Genomic DNA, 23,657 nt, shown 5'->3' with positions numbered 1-23,657 from the left:
CCCCCGTGTGGTTCTGGGATTTTTGCTCACCGTTCTTGTGATAATTTTGACCCCATGGGGTGAGATCTTGCGTGGAGCCCCAGATCGAGGGAGATTATCAGTGGTCTTGTATGTCTTCCATTTCCTAGTAATTGCTCCCACAGTTGATTTCTTCAAACCAAGCTGCTTATCTATTGCAGATTCAGTCTGGTGCAGGTCTACAATTTTGTTTCTGGTGTCCTTTGACAGCTCTTTGGTCTTGGCCATAGAATAGTTTGTAGTGTGACTGTTTGAGGTTGTGGACAGGTGTATTTTATACTGATAACAAGTTAAAACAGGTTCCATTAATACAGGTAACGAGTGGAGGACAGAGGAGCCTCTTAAAGAAGAAGTTACAGGTCTGTGAGAGCCAGAAATCTTGCTTGTTTGTAGGTGACCAAATACTTATTTTCCACCATAATTTGCAAATAAATTAATAAAAAATCCTACAATGTGATTTTCTGGATTTTTTTCCTCATTTTGTCTGTCAAAGTTGAAGTGTACCTACGATGAAAATTACAGGCCTCTCTCATCTTTTTAAATAGGAGAACTTGCACACTTGGTGGCTGACTAAATACTTTTTTTGCCCCACTGTAAGTCTAAGGTAACTCGGTTAACTAAGTCTGGGGAGTTATGTAGTCTAAGTAATGTAGTCGTCTCAGTAAAATGAGAATATGATCAACTCATTCAGGTTCCATGTTGAGCTTCAGCAATAAAACAGACACATTATAAGAGAAAATGAAAGTTGGAACACTGATGCCTCAGCAGTGCAGCAAGGTGAATTAGACTAATTTACTCCCGGCACTCTGAGAGGAGAGGAGTGAGAGAGGAGAGGAGAGGAGAGGAGAGGAGGAGAGGAGAGGAGAGGAGGGAGGGGAGAAGAGGACACACAACACTTTGCCTGGAGTGAATGCATCTTTCTTAGGGGTGTTTCCAGGTTTTAATTATCTAAATGTAAATACTTAACGAATTTTACTCAGAGTAATGAGCTAAAGTGTGCACTACGTAAATGAGTTATTCTAATTAATCATGTATGAACTACTGGTTTAACGAAAAGCTGTTTAAATTCTCTCTGTGCTGGGCCAAAGCCAAATTGCAAATCGGCATTTGCATTTATAGATGACTTCACCAACTAAGTAATTGAAGTGCTCAGCAGTCGTATAAATACTGGGCTGTGTTTTTCAAAAGCACGATCAGTGAAGATACTTTTAACTAAGGGAGAAGGCTAATAAACACATTCAGCTACTGAAAGTTGTTCCTAACCAAAGGATACTAGCCAGGAGGGTACTAACAGGGCAGGGTTGGGCTCTGTGATTTCTCTTCAGGCGTGTAACGAGTTCACCACCCATGTGATGAACCTGCTGAGGGAGCAGTCCCGCACGCGACCCATCTCTCCCAAAGAGATAGAACGCATGGTTGGCATCATCCACCGCAAGTTCAGCTCCATCCAGATGCAGCTCAAGCAGAGCACCTGTGAGGCCGTCATGATCCTGCGCTCTAGATTCCTTGATGCCAGGTCAGTGTGTATGTATGACGTGCATGTGTGTTACTGTGTGTCTCTGTGTTCCAAAATCTTTCTTAGACCGTGACCCACAAAAGCAATGTTTTCTAGACCCACAAAATCAATGTTTCTAGACCCACAAAATCAATGTTTCTAGACCCACAAAAACAATGTTTCTAGACCCACAAAACCAATGTTTCTATCCTGGAGCATACAGTAGGAAGGCACTCAGAGACAGAACTATATGGAGACATACTGTATGATCGTAATAACAACACTTCCTATAAAATGTACTTCTATATCTGCGAAAAACGAATCAACAACATAAAGCTCCAAACAGTACCCTGCAAATATTCATAGATGATCTTGCCATAAAGCGCACGTGTTACGTGTTACAGCCACCTTTCAAGATAATCATCCGCTATCACCTGAAAGCATGTTAGATTAAATGAAGTGGGAACAAAGTCATATGTAATCAGCAGGTGTTCTGGATTACTGTAATCACAAACCGTTTGTGGAGTGGAGCTCTAAGGAGAGTGGGAGGAAGCAGAAACCAAGCAGAAGCACATTTGCTGCCCATTGCTTGTGTGAAGTGCAGTAAACAAGGCAAAATAAGCAGCAAATGCTAAATAACATGATAAGTAGTTCCCTGGGGGGTAGAAAGGGACCCAGATCTAGTTAGAGTTGGTTTGTTCCCACTGGAGTTCCCTGTTGTTGAGTGGAGCTCTAAGGAGAGTGGGAGGAAGCAGAAACCAAGCAGATGCACAGTTGCTGCCCATTTGCTTGTGTGACGTGTATTAAACAAGGTAAAATAAGCAGCAAATACTCAATAACATGATAAGTAGTGCCCTGGGGGGGGTAAAGAAGACCCAGATCTAGTTAGAGGGGATTTGTTCCCACTGGAGTTCCCTGGGGCTGTGGCATTCCAGGAACAATGCTTAGCTGGGCATGTCTTGATTTCTATAATGTTACGAGATGCAACTGGGCCTAGTACTCCATCACCAAGCCTGTCCATCTGCTGTGCTAAACACTACACATTACATGCTTGGCCTGGAGATCAGAGACCAACAGACCAAATTAAGCAATGTATGTGTTTGTGTGTTTCTGTGTGTGTTTGTGGGTTTAGCGGTTGGAGGATGGCTTGGTGTGTGTTGATGAGGATGGTGCTGAAAGGAGGACACAATATTCCGCTCCTGAGACCCCCATTCCTCATTATTTTCACCATTTATGTGAGATTGATTGTGCTATTTGTCCGATCCAAATGGATGAGTTAATGCTGGTTTCGCTAATGAGCTTCCTTGGCCTTTCTCTCATTTTGTTCACTATTCAGGCGGAAAAGGAGAAACTTCAGCAAGCAGGCGACGGAAATCTTGAACGAGTATTTCTACTCGCACCTCAGCAACCCATATCCCAGTGAAGAAGCCAAAGAGGAGTTGGCCAAAAAGTGCAGCATTACAGTATCCCAGGTGGGTGCAGCTTCCTTATCTCAGACGCAGTGGCTGGTGGGTATTCAGGGGAGAAAAGGCAGTATACGAGGCCCCTGGCTGCAACTCAAGACCATTCTGGAAGGACGGCTAGGCCACACTATCAGAGAACAATGTCCTTATCTTACCTTGACATTGAGCCTAATGACACCCCAGCTAGGGCAGGTTCAGCCTATCACAGCAGTGGCCACGGGGAGGGGAGGTCAGCGTCCTAATATTGGCCGCAATCAGAGGCCTACAGTGGGTAAGCCCTCCATATATGTCCTCTCTGGGCCTGTTAGTCCTCCATATATGTCCTCTCTGGGCCTGTTAGTCCTCCATAGATGTCCTCTCTGGGCCTGTTAGTCCTACATAGATGTCCACTCTGGGCCTGTTAGTCCTCCATAGATGTCCACTCTGGGTCTCCTGCCATTTTCTTTGTCATTCTCTCTGTCTGCTCAATCAGTCCAGGTGGCTGGATGTCAACCTGTATAGGTTATCCAGTTAATCCATATGATGTTTAAGGTACATGTGAAGTCACAGTGCTCAGGCTTAGACTTGTACATGCAGACGACACTGCTTCACCCAATAAACATTTTGTTTTTTACAAACAATTTATGTGACTTTCCCACTTGACCTTTTATCTAATAGATGGGTTAACCTGAAGGCAATATAATCTCTCACACCCAACCCCCACACCCAAACCAATTCAGCATTGTTCTCCTCCTTCACTCTGTTCTGCTACTATTGTTAAACTTTGGATAATTTAGATTTGTGTATTCTAGTTCAGATGTTAATCCATGGTTGTTCCAATTTGAGAATTACCTATACAATAAACACTGATTTGCAATGTTCTCTCTTGTCTGTGGGGAGGGGGTGTGGAGGGGTATATTGAGTGTAGTCATGCAGAGTCAGATACTGTAAAAGCCCATTCTTTTTTGCCTTCAGGGGGTGGGAAGCACCATCACAGTATCACAGGTATGTCATGACTTCTCCTGATCCACTGTTGTTGTTTTCATTCTTTTGTATATTTTCTTGGTTTCTGTATGTGCACCTTCACAGTCTACCACTGCACACAGATCCCCTTCCTCACACAAATGGACTGATATCCTGGCATTCAAAATCAGTCTGATGCTATTTTAATGTAGGCGTACCATGCTTACAGCTTTACTGTAAATTTGGCACCAAGCAAGTTCCACTGTGATAAATAGAATGTGTGTTATTTTGCTGTTGAATATCACACAATATTGGGTGAGCAAATCATATGCCAAGACTAGGTATCATACAACATTTTCATTGTTTTTTCAGCGCACTTTTGATCATTCTTTATGATTGCTAAATACCATTTAAAGACAACAACCATACCACCACATTATATGTTGGTTTTGATGTCTCATGTCATATAATTTTACTTTTTTGTTATTTATATTACACAAATAATTTGTTTTCTACACAGTATGCATTTTTTGTTAGTTGTAGATCGTCTGCTAGTTATGTCCTTCTTGGTTTTAGAACATGCAGCGTGTGTCTAATGTTCTGCTTTCTGCCAGTGTGGTTCATGTTAGTTGAAGGAGTGGGCATTGACCCTCACAAGTGGAACAGTTCTCTGTTCTGAGTGCTTGACTTAACAGGGCACTGTAGGAGTTCCCAGGAGAACAAATCAGTCCAGAAATAAGAGGCCTTTTAAGAATTCACTTGAACTCATCTCAAGCCCCATTAGCAGGGTTCTCCTTGACAACCCTAGTCCACTGCAGCCACTCCTATTGACTACTTTGTAGTGCTTTGGCTCAGTCTTAGTGAGTTAGACTATGTCAAGTCCTCTCTGAGTTTGTTGTCTTACCCAAGCATAGGAGAGCCTGGTGAAGTCAGAAGAGTTACTCCAGAGAATGGGCAATAATGGCGTGTTTGGGTATTTCCAGATACTCTCAAAATCAATGGTGAGGTTTGTTCACTAAGGAAGGCATTATGTACAGTATTACAGTACCTTTGTATACTTCCTTATAGAACTTTATTTCATATACACTACAGTGACTGTAGTATAAATATGTGAATCAATAAGCATTAGATATCAGTCTGATGGTTATCACAGATGTCTAGGTGGAATCTACTGCTTTGATTTATGGATTGACTAAGTAGGTTTAGGTGGACATTACACAATGCCAATATTGTTCTTTGACTAGAGGGAACTGAGTGTGTGTTTCATTGCATGAGCATATACTGAACAAAACTATAAATGCAACATGTACAGTGTTGGTCCCATGTTTCATGAGCTGAAATAATAGATCCCAGAAATGTTCCATACTCACAAAAAGGTTATTGCTCAAAAATGTTGTGCTCAAATGTGTTTACATCCCTGTTAGTGAGCCTTTCTACTTTGTCCAGATAATCTACCTGACAGGTGTAGCATATCAAGAAGCTGATTAAACAGAGTGATCATTATACAGATGCATCTTGACAGTACGTGTTCCATTTGTATTTTTGTTCAGTATAATTTGAGCCAGTTTGCTACAGCAGGAAAATAATCCTGCATCAACAGGAAATGTGAATTATTATTTGTATTATAATTCATGGACATTTTTTGTAGTGGTTGATAAATTTTTCCTTAGGGAAAATCAAGTCTGACATTTTAAAGTGGATATTACAAACTTTAGAAGCATTTTAAAACCTTGAATACTCAACAAGTTTGCATGTCCTGATCTGCAGGAAAATCCTCAGCACCAAAATAGTGTTAAAGTTAAGATCCTACATCTGTAATTCTGTTGTTCAAGATATTACCTCAGTTCATGAAGCAATGGCCCTCTAAATTCAGGATGCAGTCTTACTCTATTATTTCACTCTGTCAGTATGCATGTGTGACAATAAAGGTGTGGGATTGGACGGCAGTGGTTTCTGTCAGTGTTTATGGATGTGTCAGGGGCCATAATTGATATAATCTCCAGACAATGCTGCTGTGAGGGGGCACTCTGCTCCCAGGGCACAGACAGGGACAGGCAGCCCTCTAAACGGACAAAAGAGAGAGAGAAAGCTCAGAACACAGGGCCGATTCAGCACCACAATCTGTGTTTACCAATTTCAGAGCTCACAGTCTTCACACTTATCAATATTTCAGGTCATTATATATTTAGGCGAGGGATGCCTTGGGTTAAGGTGTTAAGTATTCATGTTCTCTGTTCTATTATTGATAATATTAGCAGCAAGATGGCCACTGAAACTACCTTCGTCTGTGTAATTAAGACCCATGTTTTAGGTTTCGTTAAAGAGTCTCCCGAAGAAGACCTTATGAATCCAGTGGTATTGAGATCTTGGAAAGATCATCTATTCCCTTTCAATGACAAGAGCAGTGTATTGACCCGGAGTGGGGTAGAAATGTTAGTGAATTATTAACTACTGTTACATGCCCCCTCTAGTGGGTCACTGAGAACAAACCCGGTGTCGTGTTCTTGCAAGGAGTCTGCATGACCATTATACAATCGCTCCTTTTGATGCAGCTGCTGAGGTCAGGTAATTCAGTCTTTCAACTTGGCTCCCACTACACAGGGAAGTCAATTGAATGCACAGTCTGTCACAAGATAAAAGGGAATTAGTTCTGTGGATTGGGTTGTGGTCCCTACCGTACGGTGCCTGCATTTACACAATGTTTAGCTCAACTGTGAATCACCAAAGCCAGAGTTGAGTGGGCAGGAGAAAAATGTGTGTGACCAGGGGAAGTGGTCCCTTAATACCCAGGGTAGAGGATGCTAACACTGCTGAGGCTGTGCAATCTAACAACACCGTACAGTGGTTAAACACAGTCATAACAACTTGTCCTGAATAATAGAATAACACTGACCAGGTCTTCACAAACTGATATATTCAATAGAATTTCCCCATGATCTGTCAAAAGCAATTCTGTTTTTGAATTGATTGTAATACTTTTATATTTCAAGCATTCATGTAACACAATGTTGAATACTGGAGAGTTCATTATTTCTATCAATAATCAGAAGCAAATATATTTGAGAACTTTTTTTTCCAGTAGAACTATAGTCCCAGTAGAACTATAGTCCCAGTAGAACTATAACCCCAGTAGAACTATAACTCCAGTAGAACTATAGCCCCAGTAGAACTATAGCCCCAGTAGAACTACAGCCCCAGTAGAACTACAGCCCCAGTAGAACTATAGCCCCAGTAGAACTATAACCCCAGTAGAACTATAGCCCCAGTAGAACTATAGCCCCAGTAGAACTACAGCCCCAGTAGAACTACAGCCCCAGTAGAACTATAGCCCAGTAGAACTATAACCCCAGTATAACTATAACCCCAGTAGAACTACAGCCCCCAGTAGAACTACAGCCCAAGTAGAACTACAGCCCCAGTAGAACTATAGCCCCAGTAGAACTATAGCCCCAGTAGAACTACAGCCCCAGCAGAACTATAGCCCCAGTAGAACTACAGCCCCAGTAGAACTATAGCCCCAGTAGAACTACAGCCCCAGTAGAACTACAGCCCCAGTAGAACTACAGCCCCAGTAGAACTATAGCCCCAGTAGAACTACAGCCCCAGTAGAACTATAGCCCCAGTAGAACTACAGCCCCAGTAGAACTATAGCAAAACCAAAACCAGCGATAGTCACCATGGTGATTACCATTATAACCATTTTTCAAAGGCCTCTCATATATTGCTAATCCAAGCTCATTGTCATTATCATTGTGTTTATTATGCACTATAATGCCATGTAGATGGGATTCACAAAAGTGTCTGGCTGTGGTGTGGCTAGGTAGTTTTCATTATGTTGTGGCCCTTGTGTTAAAACAGCGCTGCTGATAAGTGACTTCTTTATGATGCGCTGTGAGGCCCATAGATGCCATTGAAGCAGACAGGTACGGCCTCGGTCCTCCATGTCATTTCATAAAGAATCGATTAAAGGTTGCTACAGCCATTACCCAGCAGCACACACACACACATAGGCAGACAGACAGGCAGCTCAACTCAGTCGTAACTATTAGATGAAACAGGCCAGAGGCTTTAGAGAGCTGTCTGGAGGCTTCTTTTTACCTATGCTTTGTTTTAGCTCTCTTAAATGTTAGCCCAAGTACTGTACCGCAGAATCATTACTGATATTAAAGGCATTATAGTTCTACATTTTCTGAAATATAACAATGCCATTGTATTTGTCTTAAAGTGATTTCTCAAAGCATGGTAATGTTTTTATTTCCTGTTAAATATATACAGTAATATATATATATATAAATAAAAACATATATATAAATGCATAAAAGTGCATAAAAACCTCTCTCTGAGTGGTATCATTATTGGGATATTACTGTATGTATATATATATATATACACACACATATATATGTATATATATATATTTATATATATATTTATATATATATATATATTCACAGTAATATCCCAATAATGATACCACTCAGAGAGGGGTTTTTATGCTCTGCAGTGCTGTGATCTGGCTCAAAGGTTGAGACTGCCTGCATCCTCACTGCCCTTAACAGCCACTGTAAGCAGGTTAAGTAAAAAGGATGATGGCTAGGGCTTTCATTGCTTCCAATTAAACCTTGCTTGTTAGTTTAACCTCTAGGTAAACACATTAAACAATTGATGTCAAGAAAACCCTGCCAACAGTGGCTTCGCCTGAATGGTCATTCATTTTAATTGCCTAGATATTAAAGATTTAGAAGCACAGAGACATGCAGGATAGAAACGATCTGATGTCATGCAAATCCAGTTGGTTTGCGCATGCTGCAGCATTGGCGGGTTGCTGGAGATATTAAAATGTAAGCGCAGGGGTGGAAATGAAATAAAGCTTCATTAGGGGCAGATGCTCTTTGGCTGGTCCGGCAGAAGGCTGCAGGAGCTGAGGGGAGCCATAGCACGGCGACAGGCCACTCTAATTTATAGGCCTATTAAAACACAACCCTAATCTCTTTATTATTCCACTCTTATTGCAGAGCCAGCCCTCACAACCTGGAACGTTTATTCATTTATTTTCTTTCTTTCTACCATGAGGTTGGAACGATTTATTTCTGCCACTGTGCTGTAATACTGTAGTATTAGTCATAATGATATAATACAAATATAAGCATTTAGAAATAGTAATATAGGAACTGCACTTTTTAATTATAGAAGCTACACTTTTTACAGATTTTAATGTTAGCATGTATTATTATATATTATGTATATGTTAGCATGTTGTTAAAGTGATAGCTAAACTGTGATGATAGAGTTTCAATGAATAGAGACACAGCAAACATTTTGCCCTGAGATTGTATTTCATATGGACACAAAAGTTCCTCATGAACGTTGTGTTGTAGGCCTCACTGTAACTCGTTGACCTCATCATAGCACCACAATGCCTGCGTCCTGTATTATGCAGCCTGGCTGACTGAATGTGCAGTGGCCAGACATGGGTTTGATGCTCTGCACTGGTGGACTAAGAAATCATCTTCATTAATATTCATCTGTGTATCTGTTAAGCAACTTCTACCACCAGTGCAGTAGCAAGCAAGTCTACACATAACATGTCAGAACTTATTTCCTTAGGCCTGGCAATGTAATACAATCTGAGAAATGTTCAGTGTGTGTTGTGGGAGAGAAGCAGCCCCTTGTGTGTTGGTTTTGTCAAGAGACAAACAGAGAGCATGTCATGCTCCTTTCTATGATAACGCACAAGTGATTCCTGATTATTGCTTAATTAGCCTGCATACCCAGTGGACATTACTGCAGGGGCTGGGAATTGAGTACTTGATGGACCCAAACGTGACATCTTGAAACAATCACACTGCTCAGTGCACAGTGCCTTGGCTGCTTGACGTCTGACACCTCGGCTCTCCCTCTGCTCTCTCCCCCAGGTATCCAACTGGTTCGGCAACAAGAGAATCCGGTACAAGAAGAACATAGGCAAGTTCCAGGAAGAAGCTAACCTGTACGCTGCTAAGACTGCAGTAACAGCAGCGCATGCAGTGGCCGCCGCAGTGCAGAACAGCCAGACCAACTCCCCTACCACACCCAACTCCGGTAGGCACCCCTGTGCAGGCCCTAACTCTGCCATCCACCCCCAGCCCTCAGACCCCAGCCCCCCATGCTCAACCCCCACTCACGCACCATTCACACAGGCAGGAGTGACAGGCACTGCTCCCAGCCTTGGGATCACAGAGTCTCCTGTCTTTGATACAGTCGATGCCAAATAAGACAAGCAAACTCATGCATAAAGAGTGCATTCTTGGTTTGTGAACCCGAGAACAGATGTGTATCTGACAAAAAGACAATTCAAAATGATGTCACTGAGGTTTTGTTTTCCCTTGACTTTTCCTCAGCCCCCCCTCTAATTTGTCAAACTGTAGCTCCACTGTATGGTAGTGCATTTTATTCTAAGAGAGATTGAAAATAATAGCTGGGAGCAGTTAGAGTAGACTGTATAGGTTACACCAATGTGAAATAACAACAGCAATGCACACAATTGTTAATGAATAATGGGACTCACAAATGACAGTACAAAGACATCCAACACAATGTATGGTCCAGGAGAATGACTGTGATTTTGGACTTGGCTGACCTGACAAGGGGATGTGATCTGGTAAGCGATAGCTATTTGAAGTGGTCCCCTTTTTCTTGCACCCAGGATTCCAGATGAAAGATGAAGAATTTCAGCTGGACTCTGCAGAGAGCAAAAACACTCTTTTAACCAACATGTTTACTGGTACTGCTCTTTTCATAAGCTTATTTTTGTCCTTGTCATTGGTATATGATATTTCCCCACTAACAGTAGATAGGAAGTTAGGGATGTGGAACAAATGGGAGCTTAAAGCGATCAGCCACATGTTGGATCACTGTTTGTTTCATGTGATTTTTATTCCATTTGTTTTGCCTCCTTTTTTTGTGGACAATCTGAATACCCTCCTCAGAATTATGACATGACCACTATCCTCTACTTTATCATGTGTTTCCTTGCTTTCCTTCCTTTTGTAGTTGCTTGCTTTTTGGGAATCTAGTAACTGAGTGTAGTAGTGGTTGTTGTGTATGTACAGTAGAGTGTGTTTGTGTCTCTCTGTGTGCTTGTGTGTGTGTGTTTAGTTAGTATGTACTCTTTCCTCGTAGCCCTCTATATAGTTATTCAGCTACTTACATCTTCCCTTTCCAGGTTCTTCAGGTTCTTTTAACCTCCCAAACTCTGGGGACATGTTCTTGAGCATGCAGTCTCTGAATGGGGATTCTTACCAAGGGGCACAAGTCGGAGCCAATGTGCAGTCACAGGTAGGAGCCACAAACAGGGACAGGTCTTATGTGCAAATGCACAGAGCCGTCCCGGTTTTGCCTGTGTGCTGAGCCGTCCACAGTGCAGTCTTGAAGTACAGTAACTAAGACATGCTTCCCACATTGGGCCAGCTCAGATTCCCTGTGTCACAGTTTCTACTGTAAAAGTGACAATGTGGGCTCCATTGTCTATTTTCAGAACATTGAAAGTGTTTACTGACTGTAATTCGCTTTGGATGGAATATTCTGGCTTACCTAAAAATATCCCACCCCATTGCTATCAACAATTATTTCTAAAATGCTCCAGAAAATGTATTTATTTAATCTCTGTAACTGACTAGATTGAAGATTCCCATTTTGTGAATGCATTTGGCTTTGACTTGAGCTCATGGGTTGGTGTTGGGTTCTATTGTATTGTATTCTCCCTACAGTCCTGTCTTGTATTCTTTCCTGTCTTTGTCTCATTTTGGTTGTGTTGCATTTTGTTGCTGTTGTTGTCATCCATTATGTTATTTCTTCAGGTTCAGAGACAGACATAGAGAAACATTGCCAGAAGATACTGACCCTACCGTTACACTTGTTTACACTGAGCTGCATTGGGGTCGGAACACAATCATGGTTACATAAAGACACCATGGAGCCGTCGTGAGATATGAGTTGGAAAACGTACCTCAATGCAGGGATGGGATATGCCACTGTACTAAAAGTGTTACCTTTATCCACACTGCTCCATATAGAAGATTGGAATAGTACTAGTTTTCCCAGAAACCTGCCCTTTTTGTTCTCATTCTAGCTAGCATTAGCCACATCAGCCATTATTGAATGGCATGTGACGTTGAACAACAAAGGAGCTGATTGGCTGACACTGCCATTCCAAAATGCTAGCCAACATTGAGGATGAAAAGGGCAGTTTTCCCCGAAAAGTAGAAGCATTTCATTCTTGTCGGTGTATCAGTATGGATAAAGATCAAATTTGGAGTACAGTGGCATATCCCATCCCTGCATTGAGGTACGTTTTCCGACCAGTATCTTGCGCCGGCTCCCTGGTGTCTTAATGTAACCATGATTGTGTTCTGACCCCAATGCAGCTCAGTGTAAACAAGTGTAACGGTAGGGTCAGTATCTTCTGGCAAAGAGAAACATATCCATAAACATGTCAGATGTCCCCATCAGAACTAGAGATGAATGGTTTTGGACATAGTTGCAGGAAGTAGGGGTGCTGAGGGTGCCCCCCCCCTCCCAACAACAGCACCACCAACCCATCTTCCAGCTGCCATGGTTTCATAAAGTGCACACACCAATCATAACATCATGGAGAGATTAGTCTGGTTAACGTGTTGTCTGTGTCTCGTAGTCCCTTCCCACATGGAGTAAGTTTTGTATGTTTTGAAACATGGCATTGAGCATGTGTGTTAATGTAAAACCCCATGCCATAGTGAGTTGACAGCCATGCCCACCCTCTCTCTCCCATCAGGTGGATACCCTGCGCCATGTTATCAGTCAGACGGCAGGATACAGTGAAGCTCTAGGGGGGAACACTATGTACAGTCCACACGGCTTGGATGTAAGTGTCTCTGCTTCCTCTTTCTGTAGACAGTGGTTATACCTTGAGCAGACCTTGTCCAAACTGGATCCATTCTACTGCAAACATTAGTCACAGTATGTTAGTAGTAAGCTCGGATACAGTTCACCTTGACTTGCTTCCAACTGTGTGATAAAAGTAAATGCTTAGACAAATAAATCATTTATTTTCTTTCTTGACCCGTTATACATTTCCTTTTCTCAGAACAAAGTTTTGAATGTTACTAGAAAAGGTTTTATGGAAATCTAGGCTGTCAGGAACATAGTAAGAATAGATGGCTAATCTGAGCTCAGTAAGCCAGGGAAGTGAGAAACTCCATTCAGCACTGCCATAGCAAATGATTGAGCTTCTTAAAGGATGAAGCGAACATGTGACACAGGAGATCAGAGATTGTAGGTATGTTGGTACATTTTCATTGCAGGAGGATAAAAGCATAGTTTAATAAAGTACACATAGATCATAGTGCAGGTGGAATAAAATCCCCCTGTTTTTGCTTTTATTAACATCTTGTAATACCTTATGTGACTGAAACCAAAATGAAATGAGTAGGCTTTTAGTTGTTTATCTATGTTTGGTTTAGCTTTTTTGAAATGCTTCAGAGACATTGCCATATCCTTATCATGATGATAAAATATGAAAGTGAGATCGCCTGCAGCTTTTTACAGACGTGAATTCCATCTTCCTTGATGAGGCCTGATATGGTGCTTTTTTTATAATACAGTGCATAATCTGAAGCCATCAGAGTAAAGATTCATTTATTTGATGAGAGAGAGCAAGAAAAGAGAGAAGCAGAGGGAGGATGAGAAATGGCTTCTGACATATTTCCCTTAGCAATATCAGAGAGAAAATATTACCATTTGTTGTCTTTATGTTGCCATGGTTGGTACAGTGAAGGCTCAGTTATCTTCAGCTTCCCATCATGACAGCTATTGTTATTGAGAGGCATTTGAATATAATGAGTTTATATGTACAGTCTAAAATAATCATATAATAATCATAATCATATAAAATTATATAAAATACATTTTCAGTAATACAAAGAGATAAACCGAATACTTTCGACATTATGAACCTTGGTCAACTGTTTCAATTATAATTTTTTTCTTCAAACTTGACAATCACTCCAGTCCCAATTAATTGTATAAAAGTTGGATACATGCAGTTGAAGTCAGAAGTTTACATACACTTACGTTGGAGTCATTAAAACTCGTTTTTCAACCACTCCACAAATTTCTTGTTAACAAACTATAGTTTTGGCAAGTTGGTTAGGACATCTACTTTGTGCATGGCACAAGTACATTTTCCAAGAATTGTTTACAGACAGATTATTGCACTTATAATTCACTGCATCACAATTCCAGTGGGTCAGAAGTTTACACTAAGTTGACTGTGCCTTTAAACAGCTTGGAAAATTTCAGAAAATGGCATGGCTTTAGAAGCTTCTGATAGGCTAATTGACATCATTTGAGTCACTTGGAGGTGTACCTGTGGATGAATTTCAAGGTCTACCTTCACACTCAGTGCCTCTTTGCTTGACATCATGGGAAAATCAAAAGAAATCAGTCAAGACCTCAGAAAAAAATTGAAGACCTCCACAAGTCTGGTTCATCCTTGGGAGCAATTTCCAAACGCCTGATGGTACCACGTTCATCTGTACAAACAATAGTACACAAGCATAAACACCATGGGACCATGCAGCCGTCATACCGCTCAGGAAAGAGACGTTCTGTCTTCTAGAGTTGAACATATTTTGGTGCGAGAAGTGCAAATAAATACCAGAACAACAGCAAAGGACCCTGTGAAGATGCTGGAGGAAACAGGTACAAAAGTATATATATCCACAGTAAAACGAGTCCTATATCGACAGCAAGGAAGAAGCCACTGCTTCAAAACCACTATAAAAAAGCCAGACTACGGTTTGCAACTGCACATGGGGACAAAGATCGTACTGTTTGGAGAAATGTCCTTTGGTCTTATGAAACAAAAATAGAACTGTTTGGCCATAATGACCATCGTTATGTTTGGAGGGAAAAGGGGGAGGCTTGCAAGCCGAAGAACACCATCCCAACCGTGAGGCACGGGGGTGGCAGCATCATGTTGTGGGGGTGCTTTGCTGCAGGAGGGACTGGTGCACTTCACAAAATAGATGGCATCATGAGGTAGGAAAATTATGTGGATATATTGAAGCAACATCTCAAGACATCAGTCAGGAAGTTAAAGCTTGGTTTTCTTCCAAATGAACAATGACCCCAAGCATACTTCCAAAGTTGTTGCAAAATGGCTTAAGGACAACGTAGTCAAGGTATTGGAGTGGCCATCAGAAAGCCCTGACTTCAATCCCATAGAAAATGTGTGGGCAGAACTAAAAAAGCGTGTGCAAGCAAGGAGGCCTACAAACCTGACTCAGTTACACCAGCTCTGTCTAGAGGAAAGGGCCAAAAGTCACCCAACTTATTGTGGAAAGCTTATGGAAGGCTACCCGAAATGTTTGACCCAAGTTAAAGTTAACAATTTAAAGGACAATGCTACCAAATACTAATTGAGTGTATGTAAACTTCTGACCCACTGGGAATGTGATGAAAGAATTAAAAGCTGAAATGAATCATTCTCTCTGCTATTATTCTGACATTTCACATTCTTAAAATGAAGTGGTGATCCTAACTGACCTAAAACAGGGCATGTTTACTAGGATTAAAGGTCAGGAATTGTGAAAACTGAGTTTAAATGTATTTGGCTAAGGTGTATGTAAACTTCCGACTTCAACTGTATTTGGAAGAACATTAAAGGAGCACACTGTTTTTTTTGTGGTGTTTACAATGTAAGCAAGCACTCTCCTGCTAAACTATAACACAGGCCTTCATTAGTGTTCTCAGACACAGCTTGCTGTCATTTTGGTTTTGTTGAGCACCTTTTAGCCTGCAGGCCTTTAGAAGAAGTGTCAACCTCTAGCAGGCTCAACTGAAGTGTTTCACACTCTCCCACAAGGTTTCTCACTTTCCTTCACTGTTTAAGCCAGAGCTCACTTAATCACCACATGAGAATATGCTCTGAAATCCAACATTAATGACAACAAGGGCACCTGCAAAAATAGGAAAAATATCCAGGCAACAAAAAAACATGCTTTGAATAATTAATTTCAAGAGATGGAGAGGCCTTCTCATCCAGCAATACTCTTATTTCAATGTAGTACTGACATTGTGACAACACAGACCAGCTATAGCTATTTATTGACCTATTCCAGGCGATCTAAATCATCAAAATACTAATTCCACCAATGAGCCACATGAGTACTAGAGCTCCCAGTTTACGGTAATGCAGACAAATTGTTTTGATAATGAAGTGCATCATAGGTAAATGAGCATACGCTAACCTTTTGTTTTGTTGACGTGACGGAGGTGATCCAGCAAAGGCTAGTCCCTGCCGCGAGCCAAGCCAAGTAAGGCTGGCTCAGACTGGCTCTCTTGGAAATGGCCTGCCCTGTCACTTCCACTCACTTCCACCTCACCCCGCCCCAGCCTTCCCTCTTCCTGACTGACAGAAGAATATGTAGCGACAAGCTGCTGAAATCTGATTGGACATTGATTTCAGAGTTCGCCCCCATTGGCTGAGACATGAGGCCAATTTGTTTCAATGAGTCTCATTGCTAATCCTAATATAACGCAGAGAATGCCCATTTGCTTGGCAGTTATACTATATCAAAGGAGACTATGGATGGGAGATTAAGTCAATGAATTCTAATGCATCTTTTTGCGCAATATTCCAAATACCTGTATGGCAATAATCCTTTTTTAAAATTATTTTTATGAACATTTATGTCCGCTTGTTCTCATAATGTATTTTTGGTCTTGTGTCTTTTGCTCCTCTGTGCTGTGTGCACCTTCCGATTTACATCTGAGATCTGTATCTAATGACGAGATGCTCATGTTTCCACCCTAACAATGGGAGTTGTTGTGCCAAAGGCGGGAAGGCAGGTGACAAGCTTACGTCCAAAATAAGCCCATAGAAACGCATTGGGCTTATTTTGGACAGATTTTAGTGAGAGTGAAACCTCTTGCTTCGCCTCTTCCTCTCTGTTTACACACACACACCAAGCCACTCCCCCTGCCACTCACAACAACAAAGATGAGAGAGCACTTCTTCCTCTCTGACAAGCGGTTTCAACTCGCCATTTGCAGACAGAATATGGACACAGAAACACATTGAGACATTTTACTGTAATAGAAAAGTTAACCTTTCTAACGATAGACTTTGTGTCTCAACTCCTCAAATTGTGAGCAGAGCAGATGCTACTAAAACAGGAGTATCAATTAACATGATTGTGGAAAATGTATGCTCAGTTTGTCCCGCTAGCAGCAGTTATACTAGCTGTCTAGTTTGTGTTTTATAGATATGCAATTGACATAAAACACAATTATATAAAGAATTGGCAACTCGTTCTCATTCTGAGAAATAAGGTAGGCCGCTTGATTTCAACATCTGAACAAAGTGGACAGGCTAGCATGCTAACAACAATTCAACTGTTCAAACTCGTTAACTAGCAAATAGATACAATTGTGCTCAACTTTAAATATCAAGATTATCTGGCTGAAATGTAGGCTTGTGCTTGACTGATTGTTTATGAGACCTGTGTTTATTTTCTATCATGCCTGCTGCAAGAAGTTAGTCAAATCAAAATCAAATGAAATTGTATGTCACAAGCACCGGATACAACTGGTGTTGACTTTACCGTGAAATGTTTGCTTACGAGGAATTCCAAACTATGTTTAAAATAATTCAAATGAAAATATATGTAACACGTAACATGTAACATGTAAAAATTGTAGCTATGATTTTTAAGCCATATCGTCCAGCCCTAAAGGTGACACCTTTTTTTTATGAATTAATTAGTAAATGAGCATACGTACACACACATACTGTGTACACAATGAGAATGACTATTATACCTTATGTTTTGGTTATCTGTATTCTACTAAATATATTTTATTGTACAAAGATATCTTATTCTCCCTCACATAAAAATGTATTGGGGAATAATAACTGGTCTTGATTACAAATAGAGGCTCCTTACAACTGCATTAGGTTGTTAACATGGACTTCTTCATTTGTAGTGAGATATTATATTACTAAGTATTTAATTGTGATCCCTTCTCTTCTGCTTCCTTCCTAGGCTAATGGGGGATGGCACGATACAACTACTCCATCTGCTGTAATCTCCCCAACAGAAGGACCTGGAAGTGTGCACTCTGATACCTCAAATTGATCTCTGTTATCGATGCATCTGATCCCCAAGCTGTAAAGCCTGAACTTTCACTGACTGACCAACCAGAGAGGATAAACAAAACTTTTTTTTCAGAACTAATTGTCTGCTGCATCTACCAGAGTCCTCAACTCCCCTCGCAATGACTTTCTACAATGTGGACACCTGATGTTTTCTTGGTAGTTCAGTGAAGTTGTCACTCAAAGTTCATCAGTCTCATGATTATAATTCACCATTGCTATAGTTATGTTTGTCATTTGAAGGGGTAAGCACGTAGTGTACAAATCAAACAAGACCCAGCTCTTTATTGTGCAACATTCATTTCAATTGACAATTGATTTAAGAAATTATCTTTCCCAAGCTGAAATTATTCCCAGTGCTGAGTGGATGACATTATGTGTTGTCATAGTTATTCTAAAACGTTTTGGTTTTGAAATGCAATATATATACAGTACGAGTCAAATGTTTGGACACACCCACTCATTCCAGGGCTTTTCTTCCTTTTTACTATTTTCTACATTGTAGAATAATAGTGAAGACATGAAAACTATGAAATAACACATATGGAATCATGTAGTAACAAAAAAGCGTTAAACAAATATATATTTTTAATTTGAGATTCTTCAAAGTAGCCACCCTTTGCCTTGATGACAGCTTTACCCACTCTTGGCATTCTCTCAACCAGCTTCATGAGGTAGTCACCTGGAATGCATTTCAATTAACAGGTGTACCTTGATTTGTGGAATTTATTTCCTTCTTAATGCGTTTGAGCCAATCAGTTGTGTTGTGTCCAAACTTTTGACTGGTACTGTATATATTTCCTTGTTTCTTGGTCTCTTTCCGTATATTGACTAACAACGTAGCGGTTCTATCACTGAATGCCAGGAGTGATGTTTGTCTGTAATGTTGTACAGCAACTAAATAAAGCTCCCATTGTAAACTCTATGGCAGCTTGGGAGAGTTACTTTCAATATTAGTTTTGCTTTACAACCACCAGTTTGAAATGCGTTAGAAGTAATTGACAGTAGAAGTTAATTGACAATGCTAATGGGATAACTCTGTATTTTACAAACTTGCAACATATTTGACAGTTATCAACAACAAAAGCATAAAAAGACTGGGGTGATTGTCAAACATAGAAAAGCATGAAAGTCATGTGATATTTAAATATGTTTTTGTTCTTGCTATGGGTTGACATAGTCATGGGTCTAACCGTAAATCCAACCAGTTATAGCACTTCCTTTTGGCATGTGACAAGATACCAGTCACACAAAATATGTTGTATATAATATAGCTTAAGAGTATTTATACATCCCACGAAATCAATACACAGCTTTATTACCTCATTCAAAATCATAGAAACCAATAGATTTTCAACATTTCTATAGCTTAGAGTGCTCACTTACTACCTCTAAACAATATCACGACCATAGTTTTTTACTTTTTATTTAACATTTTTATTTAGTTGTTTTGATTTTATCTTGTAATTAACTCTTTGTTTTTGTTCATGTAATCTAATGTATATTTTAATCTTTTAAGAAAACAAAGTTGCTTTGTTGCAACTGTAAAAAACAAAAACAAGAACATTGATGATGTTAACAATAATATTAATACTAAGAATAGTGAAAAAATTCAGTAACATAAAAATAAGAGGGAGGTGCAAAATTGTTGGTTGGTGGATTTTGAGGGAGGGTTGGGAGAATGTTGGTCATAAATTAACACCAAACAGTAAAACTGTTGTAAATACTGAAGAACATTTTGAATGTTTGTCATCTTGTTACTAATTCACGCAAAAAAACATAAAAACTGTAATGCATAGAGGTTTCAGTATTCTGAACTGTACATTTCAAGCTCTGTTTGACAGGGTTCAAACTTTCTTTGTCTTTTTTGTATTGTATGTGATTCTGAAACAGAAAAGTCATGACAAATGATTTGTGGCAGTGATTCTAATGTATTACAAATGTTTAGTGTTTCTTTCTAACCAGACCACACCCTGGACTGAAAAGTCTTCCTTGTGGTAGTTGTGTAATTTCAAACATGAATAAACTTTTTGCTTTCAAGACAGAAATTCCTCTTATTATTATTATTATTCATTTGTTTGTTTATACATTACTACTAACAGTCTTTCCCCATGTACACTGAGTATAACAAACATTAGGAACACCTTCCTAATATTGTTGCACCCCCAACTCCCACCATCTGAATGGCACACATACTGTACACAATCCAGGTCTCAGTTGTCTCAAGGCTTACAAATCCTTATTTATTCTGTCTCATCATCACTGATTGAGGTGGATTTAACAAGTGACATCATCAGTAAGGGATCATAGTATTCACCTGTATTCACCTGGTCAGTGTATGTCATGGAAAAATCTGGTTTTCTTGATGTTTTGTACTCTTAAGGGAGATCATTTCAGTTTCTTTGACTTTGACATTGTCATGACCAGAATGCATTACATAAACTAATACAGTGAAAAGTAATAACATGACTGTATATGGCTCATTATACCCCTACAGTCATTGCCTAAATTATGACCAGTCTAGATACTTCATTCTATTGTGGCAAACTAAATAAATATCAACCAACCAATCATTTTTAACGGAATCCATCTTTATAAAAATTATCTCACGAAGAATTACTATGCTGAAATATCACACTAGACCATGGTAGGATTTCTGAGTGAATTCAGCCCTTCCCTTAAAGAAAGCATGGTTCATCCACAGGACCAGGCCTGCGTCAAAGACTTTAAGACTTCAGGGCTCATTTCAGGCATTTGCTTTGATAGAAATATGAGGAACAGCTTGCCGTTACATGTGGTAGGCTGACATGTGACAAGATCATATTAATAGTGCTAATTGTTGCCTGAGCCCTCTGGCAAATGCAACTAAATTAATTACCTCAAGTAATTAGGCTGTTTGGAGATCTGGGATTATCCCAAATCCTGGATTATCCTAAATAAACAACATGTAAACCATTGGACAATGAAGTAAGCTTTTCATGAAGGTCTGCATGGAAATGCATTTAGATGCAATGAGTTGGGTATTGTAGAGCCTGCCAATTATGAAGATTGGTGTGAAGATTAGAGTGAATAAATAGACAAAATCACCTGTCTAATAGAACATCAGAAAATTGATGATCAGAGACAGAATTGAGTGTACAAAATCCAATGACCCAATGTGGTTTTCCTACAGGAACTTGTCTCAAAAGACTGCTACCCAATATCATATAGTACACCTCTTATTTCATAGGACTGTTTAAGTGGCCTCTCATTTGAAACTGTGGCTGGAAGGGGAAGACTTCATTGAACCTGGTTCTGAGGTTACTGCTTAGCCAGCATGCTTTCTGCAATTAACTGAAATGTCAGGCACTTCTAATTCCAGTTATTCTTTCTGTCTGTGGTAGAAAGGCTGTCTCAATGGGTCCTTGGTTACCAATGTAAAATGGAAATTGACACCCATGTATTCCTATTTTCGTAGCAGACTCCTTGAAAATTAACCATGCATTCACTGTGACTGAAAAGGGAAGCATGCAGCTTGTTTATGTTTATAGTATGAACCCCTTAAGCAATTGGTTCCATTTTAGTAACACTAGCTAAGAGCTAACTGTTGTATGCTACTCCTTTAACGCCCAAGGACCTTACATGTTATGTTCAGAGGTAAACTGTCTCTGGCAGCCAAACCAGCCAAATACTCAATTGCAAACATAGCCCTTTACTTTAATTTCACATCAAAATAATTTTACAAATTACAAATTTACACTTACTGTACATGGTTTTAACACAGTTGCAGCCAACAGTATTTCTCATTTACAACAGTTTTTTCGTGTCCTTCTTCTCTTACACACAGGTGGAGACACTAGATTGCTAATTAGAACAGGTGGTTGCCTCTCTCTTCCGTAAACAAGCGGAAACATAGAAATATGGCCGGGGGGGGGGGGGGGGGGGGGGGGGTAGTAGTAGTTGTATTCTTTCTCGATTATATGAAAGTAAAGTCCAAAGGTTTCCAAACCCGCATCACGAGTGCCGGGACTGTTGTACACAGTTCCGCTCCGTCATCAATGCTTCAACTGAGAACCAAAGAGGGAGCCCTTTGATTTCTTGTTAATCTCAGTTTCAGTGGTAATGGATGGATTAAATATCACAAATGTAAAACATATTTAATTTAGGCTAGCACCTGACAAGCTAGCTACTGTAGCCACACTTGCACTGTACATTAGGCAGTATGACCCAAGCGTGACAATATATAATTTGCTACTGGTGTATTGATATTACAGTGCCTTGCGAAAGTATTCAGCCCCCTTGAACTTTGCGACCTTTTGCCACATTTCAGGCTTCAAACATAAAGATATAAAACTGTATTTTTTTGCGAAGAATCAACAACAAGGGGACACAATCATGAAGTGGAACGACATTTATTGGATATTTCAAACTTTTTTAACAAATCAAAAACTGAAAAATTGTGCGTGCAAAATTATTCAGCCCCCTTAAGTTAATACTTTGTAGCGCCACCTTTTGCTGCGATTACAGCTGTAAGTCGCTTGGGGTATGTCTCTATCAGTTTTGCACATCGAGAGACTGACATTTTTTCCCATTCCTCCTTGCAAAACAGCTCGAGCTCAGTGAGGTTGGATGGAGAGCATTTGTGAACAGCAGTTTTCAGTTCTTTCCACAGATTCTCGATTGGATTCAGGTCTGGACTTTGACTTGGCCATTCTAACACCTGGATATGTTTATTTTTGAACCATTCCATTGTAGATTTTGCTTTATGTTTTGGATCATTGTCTTGTTGGAAGACAAATCTCCGTCCCAGTCTCAAGTATTTTGCAGACTCCATCAGGTTTTCTTCCAGAATGGTCCTGTATTTGGCTCCATCCATCTTCCCATCAATTTTAACCATCTTCCCTGTCCCTGCTGAAGAAAAGCAGGCCCAAACCATGATGCTGCCACCACCATGTTTGACAGTGGGGATAGTGTGTTCAGTGTGATGAGCTGTGTTGCTTTTACGCCAAACATAACGTTTTGCATTGTTGCCAAAAAGTTAAATTTTGGTTTCATCTAACCAGAGCACCTTCTTCCACATGTTTGGTGTGTCTCCCAGGTGGCTTGTGGCAAACTTTAAACAACACTTTTTATGGATATCTTTAAGAAATGGCTTTCTTCTTGCCACTCTTCCATAAAGGCCAGATTTGTGCAATATACGACTGATTGTTGTCCTATGGACAGAGTATCCCACCTCAGCTGTAGATCTCTGCAGTTCATCCAGAGTGATCATGGGCCTCTTGGCTGCATCTCTGATCAGTCTTCTCTTTGTATGAGCTGAAAGTTTAGAGGGACGGCCAGGTCTTGGTAGATTTGCAGTGGTCTGATACTCCTTCCATTTCAATATTATCGCTTGCACAGTGCTCCTTGGGATGTTTAAAGCTTGGGAAATCTTTTTGTATCCAAATCCGGCTTTAAACTTCTTCACAACAGTATCTCAGACCTGCCTGGTGTGTTCCTTGTTCTTCATGATGCTCTCTGCACTTTTAACGGACCTCTGAGACTATCACAGTGCAGGTGCATTTATACGGAGACTTGATTACAG

At 40.2% G+C, this 23,657-nt stretch overlaps 1 protein-coding gene across 9 annotated transcripts in view; it reads left to right on the top strand.

Annotated features, from left to right (window-relative positions):
• pbx3b (pre-B-cell leukemia homeobox 3b) overlaps positions 1-20,138 on the top strand; it is an 88,680-nt gene extending 68,542 nt beyond the window's left edge. For 2 of the 9 annotated variants that reach the window (XM_021605861.2, XM_021605862.2), the window contains exons 4-11: positions 1,344-1,534; positions 2,850-2,985; positions 3,931-3,960; positions 9,834-9,999; positions 10,604-10,681; positions 11,123-11,235; positions 12,710-12,799; positions 17,985-20,138. In XM_021605861.2, the coding sequence (XP_021461536.2) occupies positions 1,344-1,534; positions 2,850-2,985; positions 3,931-3,960; positions 9,834-9,999; positions 10,604-10,681; positions 11,123-11,235; positions 12,710-12,799; positions 17,985-18,077 (897 nt within the window). In that variant the 3' untranslated portion in view covers positions 18,078-20,138. The remainder of the gene's footprint in view (positions 1-1,343; positions 1,535-2,849; positions 2,986-3,930; positions 3,961-9,833; positions 10,000-10,603; positions 10,682-11,122; positions 11,236-12,709; positions 12,800-17,984) is intronic. The other 7 variants (XM_021605863.2, XM_021605864.2, XM_021605869.2 and 4 more) reach the window with 5 other exon arrangements.
• The last annotated feature ends 3,519 nt before the right edge of the window (positions 20,139-23,657 follow it).

Source organism: Oncorhynchus mykiss, chromosome 6 (assembly GCF_013265735.2).
Source record: "Oncorhynchus mykiss isolate Arlee chromosome 6, USDA_OmykA_1.1, whole genome shotgun sequence".
Classification (NCBI taxonomy): Eukaryota; Metazoa; Chordata; class Actinopteri; order Salmoniformes; family Salmonidae; genus Oncorhynchus; species Oncorhynchus mykiss.
This window is presented reverse-complemented; position numbering and strand designations above follow the sequence as displayed.